Here is an 11745-nt window from a genome sequence, read left to right on the forward strand (position 1 = left end):
GACTGTAGGAGACTCCCACCTCACTGAACTTGTGTCTTATATCCGTTAGTTTATCTAAAAAATACTTACTTGTCGAGAAAAAAAAAATGTGAGGTAGCTAGTTGTTTCTATTGTCATTCAAGACTTCTTGCTTTTTGTTAGGAGTCATTATTTCCTTGGAAATGCCATGAGCATACGGGCATATAAGAGGACAAGGAGAATGTTGCAAAGTGTATCTTTGAGCTTCGAACTAGTAAAACTTCCTGGAGGAAGGGTGCCTCGAACTACTTATTGTCATTGCTTGCCTTTATTGAGTTTACAAAATTACTAATTCTTTCCCTCCTTTGCTATTTCCATCTATTGCTCCATTTTTGTTAGAGTTGCCTAACACATTCTGGAACTTCCCGCTCTCCATGGTTATGAATAAAATCATTTTTAGAAAATTCTGGGGAATCGGTGTGCTACTACTGAAGTTGATTTTAAAATATTTTCTTATAATTGCGCCGGATACAAAAATTCTATAAAATCTTTCTTTATAAAAAAAAAATACTGAGATTATAAGGAGTGAATAGAAGCATTTATTAAAAATTTCTCAAAGTCCGTATTATAAAAATCATAACTTAAAATCTATGTACGTGATCTAGGTCACTATCATGTCTCTTTGGACTAAGTTTAGTCCTGCAGCTCTATCTTCATAAATATTCTTATATGAAGTTGTTTAAAAACATAAAAACAAACTAAAATGAATCGATGACTCAGTAAGAAACTCATCATAACGTAAACACACTTAACATAAGGTTTTCATAAAATATTTCATGCTGAGAATTAAAATCATGACTATTTATAAATATATTGACGACATGCATGACTTGAAAATATTTATGGTATACTGATTGATCTGATTGGCCAACACACTTAACCATATATGCAAAGTTGTGCATCGGTCCCACATCTTGTGGCCATAAGGGGAACCGTTGATCTAATCAAATAAAATACTATGATGAACTATGCTTGAGTCTGTGGCTTGCACCACCACCCTAACTGCATTAGTACCATGTATTTGAATGACCATCTGATTTATTTGATCTTTATTTTACACTTTATGTTATGAAAACTTAAGTGTCTTATGCAACGTGAGATACATGAGATGTATAATATATACATAACTATAATATGGGAAATGAAACATGATCGTGAGTTATGATAAATGACGTGCTTACAGATATCATAACATATGTGGTACATAAACATTGGCTTCCAAAAGAACTGTCTTTAATAATAATAATATAACTAGCTAACATATGCTAATACTAATTTATGATCAAACTACTTACCTTGTAACGATAATCTGATATTTTTGAGACACGACTGATTTCCTTTCATGGGCTTGGCGCTAGCTAGAGAAATAAATAGATTAATCGAGAGCTTTAGAGAACAAATGTGAGAGAGAATGAGAGAGAAAATGCGAGGGATGTTGTGAGAATAATGAGGCAGTCGGCTATTGGTGTGCTGAATATGGGGCACGCACGGTGCTGAACTGGGTATCTTGGGTTCAGCCCCTACACTTATAGAGGTTTATGATTTTTTCAAATAACACACAGAAAAGAAGATATTTATAGAGAGATTTGAGAGAGGGTGCTAGCGAGTTCAAGTTGGACTCGATCGCGATCATTCAAGAAGAGAGTTTGAATTTAAAAACATGATCTAGCAGCTTATTCAATGTATGATTGACAATGACTGAGACTCTGTATGGGACTTAAATCAATGATGATTTTAAATTGAAATAAATTTTTAATGGCCGATGTTTAAATTCTAAAAGAAGTTTAACTCGTTCAATAAATAATAAATTAGATTTAACCTAGTTATTGAGCCTAATTAAAATTCCTAATCAATCTCAATAATTTATCGTTCATGTGCTTATCCGATATGGCCCATTAATAATTTAGGCCCAATAAAAGAATAAATCTACCCTTCAGCCGGTTTTTCCATCACATGCCACACGAAGGCTGATATGGCAAACTCGATTTATTTACATTCCGGTCAATGGTTAAATCTCCGTCTTCTCTCTTCTCCTGTGAATCCCTAAAAAAAAATTTCTCTCTCCCCATGACGATTTCATCTTTCTCATCTAAGAACAACTCTCCGTGTAAACTTCTTTCTCGTTACTTCTTTTGCTGCAATGAGTTCAAAATTCCAATTTTGGAGGTCGGCATGTTCAATAGGAAGTAGACAAAAAATACAAAAGAAAAAAAAACTCAAACTTTCACAGTTGTGATTTTTGGTGCTTGATAAAAATTTAAAAAAATACCCAAACTTTATCCAACAAACAAGCACTGATCTGGAGGCCTATAACCATCCTTTTTCTTCAACCATGGTTGCTTGAAAGAAACTTACTGGGCATAAGAAAAACATAAAAGAAAAAATAGACTTTTTAGGAATAAAAAAGAAAGAGAAAACATGTATGAGTCGATCGTGGCTAGGTTCCGTCGGTCGGAGCTTTCTCGTTGGAGATCCCAGACGGTGACGGTAAAGGCTGGCAGAGGAAGAACCGGGGGGGAGGGGGGGGAGGAAAATCAACGATGCTCTTCTCTGCTTTGATTTGGGTATGGAAGGGGTTAGTTGTAAAACTAAATACAACGTTTAGTTAAAAAATAAAAAAATAAAAGCCAAATCATCAATTCGTGTGGTGTATGTGGAAAGGAGGCAGATGGGTAGCTTTACTCCCCAATAAAAGTTATCAATATTTCAACTTTAAAATTATTGGATTGAGTATTACACATTCATAACAGGCTCACAAAATATCGTGAAATCATTGTAACTACCAACGAAAAAGAAAGAAAATACATGTAGGGACAGAAAATATGAAGCAACGGACTGATATCTAGTTTGGAAGAATGAAAATGCTATGCCCACCGCTCTGACGCCCCGCTCCCACTTCCCACTTGACATGGAATGCCGCGTTGTAAGCATTTAGAAATTAAAAAATAAAGACTATTTCATCTTCAACCTTAATCTTCAAGCTAGAGAAACTCATCCCACCAAGAGAAACCCATCCCACCAAAGAGAAACAAGTTCGTCTTCAAGCCTCCATCCATCCCACCAAAGAGAAACCACTTTGCATTTCATCTTCAAGCCAAGCCTTCATTTCATCTTCAAAAAGCCATTTGGTCTTCAAGCCTCCATCCAGTTTAAGAACCCATTATGTCACCTCCCCTTCAAGCCAGAGAAAGCAATTCGAGAAGAGAAAAGCACCCCTTTAAGCCTCCATCCATGCGACGACCAAAGAGACCCATTTCGAGAAACCCATCCTTCCCGTCGCCTCCCCTTCAAGCCTCCATCCCAGTTCGAGAAGAAACCCACCCTTCCGTCGCCACCCCTTCAAGCCTCCATTCATCCAAGCCTCACATCTCCATTCAGAATATTACTGAAAACAACAACAGGACAAGAAAGGCGAGAAAGTTGAGAGAGAGGCAAGAAAGTGGTCTCAAGAGGAAATTTACACCGGATGAAACGTCACCATTCCAGGAAGATTAGAATATGGGTGGGGCTACTATGTCACCCCACCTTACCGCTCGGCGTACCGCCCAGGTATTTTTTGTTTACATTTTTTAAATATTTTTAAAATATAAAAAAAAATACTTCAATACATTTAAAATCACTTCCTTAATCATTAAGTAAAAAAAATAAAAATAAAAATAAAAATTTTTGATCAGCGATCAAATAGGGTGGTCAAACAAAGTGGGCAAAGTAGTGTTTTCCTTAGAATATAACTGGCCTTAGCTAATCCCATAAAATCCCCACTCTCCCTCCCCCCTCAAGTCGACGTCTGTAGGAATTGGACTGGCTGTGAGCCTTAATATTGGAAGCCACGAAAGGAACCCTTTAAAGCTTGGTTTTTTTTTAGAGCGGTGGTACTCTGCAGTCTGAGTAACACTGCTCAAAGTAATTGTTAGGTCAAATTGATATAAAAAAAATATAAATACACTAATAGTCACTTCCTTAATTATTACGTAAAAAAAATTTTTAAAAAAATAAAATACATGAAATATCAAAATGAGAGGACAAATTAAATGAACAAAATAGCATTTTTATTTTTTTTTATCTCCTTCTCCTACTTCAAGAGTTCTGAAGATCCCATTAAAGGTCAAACCGCCACCTACTTTTTCCTCCCTATGCCATTATCTTCAGATAAAAGAGGATGTGTTTTTTCTAATGGAGCTTTAAGGTCAAAAACTTGTATAGAATTTGTTTAAGAATAATGCTATTATGTCTCTTCAATTTTCGATTTATCTCCTCATTTTGACTACTCGTGTATTTAATTATTTTTCTTAATGGTTAAAAAAGTGACTATTAATATATTTATATTTTTGTTATTGACAAGTCAAGAAAAAGTCACTAGTTTATTTTGGGTTTTGTCCACTACAAAGAGTTTGAATCTCCTCAAAAAGAGCAAAATTTCCGTACCTTAATGTAAAATTGTTTAATTTCTTCGCCAAAAGCACGGATATATCAATAAAATTAGGGTGTAGGCATCCTCTTCAATAAAAAGACAGGTGTTTGATAACTTATTCTAATAAGATACGATTAATGAATTTATGAGTAGAATCTACTAAGTTATAATGAAAATTGAATTTTTTTCCTTGATAGGGGGAATTGAATCTAAATTACCACCGAAGCCAATAAATAGAGAGTGAGCGTATTCGTTTTCAGGGTAGCAGCCATCCAGGATATATCCTGGTCAAGACAGAAATAATAGAGCCTGAATATCCTAAACCTACAAGAGTAAAGATGTATAGCTTTCAGAAAGCAATGTGCTGGGCTGCATACCCCTAACTCTAAAGACCTAGGAAAATAAATCAACAAATCAAAAGCATACGACTACAAAGGTGGGATTTTTAGACTACAACATGCAGTGGGGTTATGGTACCACCCAAAAACTACATGAACATCTTTGAAACGGGGTGACCTAAGGAAATAGCACCAGCACAACTTCCACTATTGAGATGTATTTGGACTGAACAAAAACTGAGATCACCCAGCTTTGGATGAGTCACTAGAGATTTGCGGTTGCAAGGTCTTCCTGAGAAAAGCAGACATCTTAGCAGTTGCGGCACGTCCTCGGTCAAGACAGTGAAGATAATCATCCACTGGAACAGTCAGTTAACCAAATTAGAAAAGCTATTGCATCCATTAAAACTTTTGAGATATACAAGCACCTTCTAACCCAGTAAGAGAATTTTCATTTGCATGCCATGCAGAAGAGACTAAAAATGAAGAGCTCAATTTAACTAGACTGATAATTCAGGTGACCCATTTGTACTAAACGTAGTCTTAGAAATAAGGCAACCTCTGCTGAAGATATTAACCAGAAATTGTTCCAGGATTAGAAGTCTCCCATAAGAATGACCAGTGAAGCCAATTTTCCAATGGTCTCGAATTTACCAGAAAATCATTTCCCTGGTCAACTAGGTGGATAGTAATGTCTATTGCTTACAATACCCTGACAAAGCCATCGGGAATTCAGAATGCAGAACTCCATCCAAGAAATCAAGGATAACTCAATTTGATCAGGAGCTAATTGCACCTGCCCCACAAATTATAACTCCTGGAAAGAGTGGGATCACCAGACCATTGGAACAAATATCCATCTGCCCTCAAACATTCAAGGAGGTGGAGCCAAGTGAATTGACACAGTACTAAGATTAACTGATTAAAAATTATGAGCAAAGAAACAATTGAGCAAATTCAAGAATGCTGATGAAATATCGAATACACAGATGAAGACAAATAGAAGTTCAAGATGACAATAATCCCCAAAGTGTGATAGATACCTGACATTGCACCCTGGGTAACAGACGTTATAATTGCATGTTCCATTGGTTCTCCTACCACCTTTAATGATCCTTCTGGGAGGACTGAGAGGATCAAGTTTGGGAAAACCAAATAAGCAAATGCTTTCATTTTCTGCAATTGCGTAAGACAAAGAAAAGATCCTCAAAGGTAAGGTTTTTGGTATTTGTCACCTGTTTTACTGCTGAAAAAGCGAGGAAAATAAGAGAACTGACAGTTTGTTTATTTTTTGTTTCTCTCCTTTGCTTTGAATTGAGCTCATCAATGCTTGTATTTTTTTTTTTTTATTGGCACTGGGTGTCCAGGAACAACGCCCCGACTAATCCAGGGGTGCACAAGCCCAGGAGTTTCACGCAAGTGCACCTCGGGTAATTCAAAGGAAAAACCCTTCAATCAGCCCCTAGAGATTGTTTGCACCCAAGGGGATTTGAACCTTATACCTAGGGGAGCATACCCGCAATCCCAAGGCCTTTACCACTTAAGCCAACCCCTAGGGGTTGCATTTGGTTTTGTAAAAATCAGGATTTTGAGCTAAAAAATTAAGGCCATTTAAATAAAATCTTCAACTCCAATTCAAACATCTTTTAAATCCCCTAAAACAATTCCATGGGTGAGTCCTAAGGGCTCTGCCATGGGATGGTTCTCCCGTCATCAAAAAAGAAATCCCCAAAAATAATTTTATAATAAAAAAAATCATCTAATCATTGCCTAGGTTTCTGTAAAACACAAACCAAAATATTTAATCCAACCAACTTCCAAATCACTCTACTGACTTTTACAAACCCCAATACAAAACACATCTCAAAAAATTTTATCCAAATTTTTTTTCTGTTTTACTACCCACTTTCACAAAATTCAATAAAAAAATCTCTTTTTTTTTTCCAAAACTCTTAAAAATTCTACTAACCAAACAACCTTCCGTGCTTTGAAGGAAGCCTAACCTAATGCACCACCAAGTTTTGGTGTTCACCAACTAGCAATCACCATTTTGAACCCAACAATTTCCCTTTCCCTTTTCCTTTTTGGAACGAGCACAACCATGAAGGAAGTTGCACTCTTGAAGCATCTTTTGTTAATATAACAGGATTTTTCACCAAGACCACTGATGACAGGTGCAGAAGCAAAAAGAAAAGAGCTGAAATATCAGAACCCTAAGGCATAGTATAAACTAAAACAAGAAATTTTACTCACCTGTTCTTCAAGCTTGGTGGGGTCCAGTATAACATATCCGCTATCTGCCAAACAACAACATATTGCAACTACACGGAGCAGTTTAAAACAGTCAGCAATCATCCATCAAACAGGAACACAGAAGATAATCATGGTTCTTTATTACCAGCAAGATGCTTTAGAGGAATTCCAGCGTCAATAAGGGCAGCACATGCAGCATTAATGGCACATGGGAGAAGCTATAAAATATACTTAGTAAAGGAGTTTTTTATCACATTGACAAAATAAGATGAGGGAGAAGTTGGCAAATTCAACAAGGCATAGGTCAATAATCTTTTTTGATGAGTAGGCATAGGTCAATAATTTTACCTCTTCCATTTCCTTGTGATAAGTGCTTAGCTCAACAAAATCACTTCTGTCCCATGGTAAAAAGCTAGTACCTTTTAACTTAACAAAAAATAACTAGTACCTTTTATTCTTCAATGGCACTAAAATAGCACTACTCAACTCTTTAAAACAATTAAAAAATAAATGGTTCACTTGGTGTAAGGACTGGACTCATTTCCAAAAACACACTATAAAGGTAATCACTTTCAGGAAAAAGGAAATATATGGAACAAATCCAAGGGAAATCCAAATACTCCCTTCGCTAATAAAGTCTGCAGGTACAAATTTTCAGATGGAAGTTCGAACAAATTTAAAAGGTGTGAGAGAAGCCAAATTACCAGTTATCTAAATCTTGCTACATAAAAAACTTGGTCTGTACCATCACATACATGCTTTTTAATATCAAACCAAATGGTCAATGTCTTGCTTTGATGAAAATAATTGTTAAATTAAAAAAAAAAATAGTTTGATAAAATTGTACCAAGCTGAAACAACATACCAACTAAAACAGCAAAAATTGGTCAAAAAGGGTGGAAGAGACCAGAATGCAGTGGAATTTTGAACGAAATGGAAAGAGGGTTAGGTCTCTCTTTTCACTCTCCAGTATGAAAAATGTGGCCAAAATGGTTCAGAGATTGATTATCCACCCACCAGAAACTTCTATAAGTGTATTATATGAAAGATGCATAACCATAAAGGATACAGAACCATCATCGTTGAGAACCTGCAGCAAAACATTGAAAAAATAAACTCAGACAGAAGTATGAAGCTAATTATTAGCTCAAAGCTTTTCAATTACTTTGGAAAAGGATTCAAAGAAATCGTCAATAGAGGCTGTTTGGAAGATGATTCCTGTCTTATATGGTGTATTTGGAATGAGAGGAATGGTCGCTGTTTCAACAATAGAGAACGCTCGGTGGATGGGATTAGGGCTTTCTTTTTTCATACTTTGTTGCTTTGGGCTTCGGTTATTGTAATGGATGGGTTTAGTCCAATGACTTTCAAGCTGTATTTCAGCTTTAGTTTGTAATTAGGTGTTTTCTCTTGTATACTTCATGTATACTTGGGCTATGCCTAATTATGTGGTTTTAATAAATTTCTTACTTATCAAAAAAAAAAAAAAAATTACTTTGGAATGATACATATCAACACCCGTCGAAATTGAAGAATGTTCCACCCCTTGAATCAGTTACAAGATAAGTTTATATGTACCCATGATGCTTACAAAAATAAAAATAAAAACTTAAAACTATGTATCCCCTGTCATTGTCACATTCTTCATCATAACTCCCTATCAGCCTAAAGATGTATTTAATGCACAAATCTTACATGTCGAAGGTGCAGAATTTAACTTGCCTGACAATCCTATGACATTGGACTTTTGCAGAGAAACTACATGCAGTTCCTAAAAGTTCAAATATATCTCCACTTTGTGCGACTTAAATTTTCAACCATCTATGCCTAACAAAGCCATGTCAAAGTACATTTGACAATCAGATACATAAACATGTATGCATGCCTGTAATCTGAATTTATTTACCACCATCAGGCTTCACAAAGTCATAAGCTTATCTTCATGGCAAAAACCATACTTGTACCCAAAAATTGCAAGCTAAAAGACTTTGATGCAGAAAGCATTGTCTTAACTCCTTTTTCCTTACCACTTTGGTGTGTTCCTATATTCCATCCCCAAGTCCACCAGCAAAGCCAAGTGCCAACCCATGTATCATTATCCCAAGAAATCCCATTTCTCTACAACCGCTAAAGGATTTCCGCCCAGATACTACTTTGATAAACTCTTTCAATAGTGATCATTAAAAGCAAGAAATATTTCGTGTTTGAACTTTGAAAAAAATAGAAGTACGGGAAGAAATATTACTAGATTAGTAATATGAGACTGAATTTAGGCAATGAACAATACAACTTGCTTAAAACCAGTACAACAATTACTCCAGGCAGGATGGGGTCCCATTCACCACTTTCTATACTTAATCTGGGATATTACAATCTCCATTTCTTAAATTAATGATGTCCTTGTCAGGTCACTCCATGATAGGTGTTACAGCTCAAATCCCATATTTTTGGCTTAGATTTAGCTCCTATACCATTTGTAACAACCTAATGAAAGCCCAAGTCATATATGTGCTCATACATTTATACTTCAGAAGTACCAGTCAAGGCGACAATTGGAGACTGCTGGATCATTACAAAGGGCAGGAATCACTCTTCCAGGCAGTATGGTATCCTATTTGCCACCTCCTATACTAGATACAGGGTATAGGAGACTAGCACTTATCCTAATCGCAGATATTATGCCTCTCTTGACACTTTGTGTCGCAATAATAGATGAATGGGTACAAAAGCATACTTCTTATACAGCTTTAGATGATATGCTGCCCTGTGTGTGGACAATGCAACTGCACAAGTAACCTTTTTGTGGACCAACGACATCTAGCTCACATATTCAGAACTATAGTCATTAAGTGGCCATGACTAATAAGGGACAGCTAAAGTAACACAAGTAGTAAGTAAATACAGAAAACTTATCCATATGAGCCGAAACCAACTTACCTGAACTATGACTGATGTTGTTGTATTTGGATTAATAGTCAAAATACAAATGCTTTGCAAAGTCCTCTTCACAATCATCTCATACTCCTTTTCAAGTTTTCCTGAACCACAGAGAAATATATAAGCTTAAATGGCATGAATTATTCAAGACACACTCTGAAACAGAGCTAACACAATTTATTTCAAATCCCTTTGAATTGACTATAAGCTGGATTCTTGGAAACCCATCATCAGCCGAAAAAGTGATAGATCTTTATCTCTGAAGTGGCAAAAAAATACTTACAATCGGACATTCTCTAAACAGAAATACATCAAATGTGTAAACTTCTAAGGTTCATGTGGATTTGGATTCTAGCAGGAATTTGCCACCAATAGAACACTAAACTGAAACTTCTCAATTTAATTGCTAACCATTAAATTCCAAATAAATATTTATCCCAAAATCTATCAGATGTATAGGAGGATAAAACGATCATAAATGGATTTGTGGGATCAATTGAAATGGCATATTTCAAAAATATTTTGTAAATATGGTTTTTTGTAATGGGTAAATATTAGCCAAATGCAAAGTCGGGTAGCAAAAGTAAATAGAGAATAAACTCACCAATCTGCCCAGTCTTGGGTTTCCAAATAACTTCAACACAGGCCTTCTCAGGGTTTTCGTTCTTCTTTACTCCTGCTTTTGGCCCATAAACCGCAGCAAGAACTTTGGTGTCCCCTAAAAAACCAAATGTGACAGAACACCCCCACCCCACCCAAAACACCAAAAAGAAACGATGAGAAAAGATACTCAACTAAAGAAGAGAACGGAATATCTAAAATAGCACGATAGTCAGAGACTAAAAAAAATTTTTTTTGTAAGTAAACAGTGACAGACTAAAATACAAAGTACAAGTTCATCACAAAAGAAAAAGGACCATAAAACCCCAATTAGAAACAGGATAAAACATAAACTAGAATGAGAATATAAGCTAAATGACTTATTCAGAAATGCCCAGCAAAAGAAGAGAAATAACAAACAATTCAAGCTGAAAAAGGGGAGATAAAATTTACCTTGAGACCAACTGGCAGAACCATGAGCGCGGTTGAGGATGTTGCGGGAGCAAGCAAGTGGTCTCAACTGGTTTTCTGTACGGCCATCCACTCTATCTATTTCCATCGTTAAAACTTTTATATTGAAACCACAACCCAACCTCACAAAGAATAAACCAATGTCAACTCAGATGGCCGGGATGGAGTGTTATCGGGATTCAATCTGCGGCGTGGATTTTCAAATGCTCCGGAATGATCACCGGTTGCTTGGACGGAGTGGGAAGGAGGAATGGTTGCTTCAGCCAGTGGGTTCCGAGGTCTGGCTGCTTGGATTTTCAAAAGGGGGCTCTGCCGCTTGGAGGGGAGGGAGGGAGGGACGTGATAGGGAGGGGAGCCGGGAGGGAACCAGATTTCCGCCAGAAATAGGGTTCGGCGACGTGAGGGAGAGAGGGAGGTGACGGCGACGTGAAGGAGGCAAGGGGGAACGTCTGGACTCTGGACTCAAAGGTTTCAAATGAAGTGTTTTGGTTTCGGTAGCTTTTTCCTCTTTTCTTGTTTTTTGTTTTTTTTAAGGAATTAACATTTTCTTACGAGAGCTGCTGCAGAGAAGCCCTTACATAGCACGAAGAATAAAATTATTTTACTCTCTCATTTTAATCACTCCATTTAATCGTTGGTCAAAAAAAATTGATTGATCACTTTATTTGTTTTTTTTTTTTTATTTAGTGATTAAAAAAATAATTTTAAGTATATTGA

At 36.4% G+C, this 11745-nt stretch overlaps 1 protein-coding gene across 1 annotated transcript; it reads right to left on the reverse strand.

Annotated features, from left to right (window-relative positions):
- Positions 1 to 4621: 4621 nt before the first annotated feature.
- Positions 4622 to 11536, reverse strand: LOC109009696 (exosome complex exonuclease RRP46 homolog). Its single transcript, XM_018990282.2, has 8 exons — positions 11011 to 11536; positions 10562 to 10675; positions 9958 to 10058; positions 8090 to 8110; positions 7166 to 7238; positions 7021 to 7088; positions 5811 to 5943; positions 4622 to 5126 (listed from the first exon to the last, which is right to left on the reverse strand). Exons 1-8 carry the CDS (start codon positions 11114 to 11116, stop codon positions 5011 to 5013), a joined length of 732 nt encoding a protein of 243 aa, XP_018845827.1. The 5' UTR covers positions 11117 to 11536; the 3' UTR covers positions 4622 to 5010.
- Between the last annotated feature and the right edge of the window lie 209 nt (positions 11537 to 11745).

Source organism: Juglans regia, chromosome 2 (genome assembly GCF_001411555.2).
Source record: "Juglans regia cultivar Chandler chromosome 2, Walnut 2.0, whole genome shotgun sequence".
In the NCBI taxonomy this organism is placed as follows: Eukaryota; Viridiplantae; Streptophyta; class Magnoliopsida; order Fagales; family Juglandaceae; genus Juglans; species Juglans regia.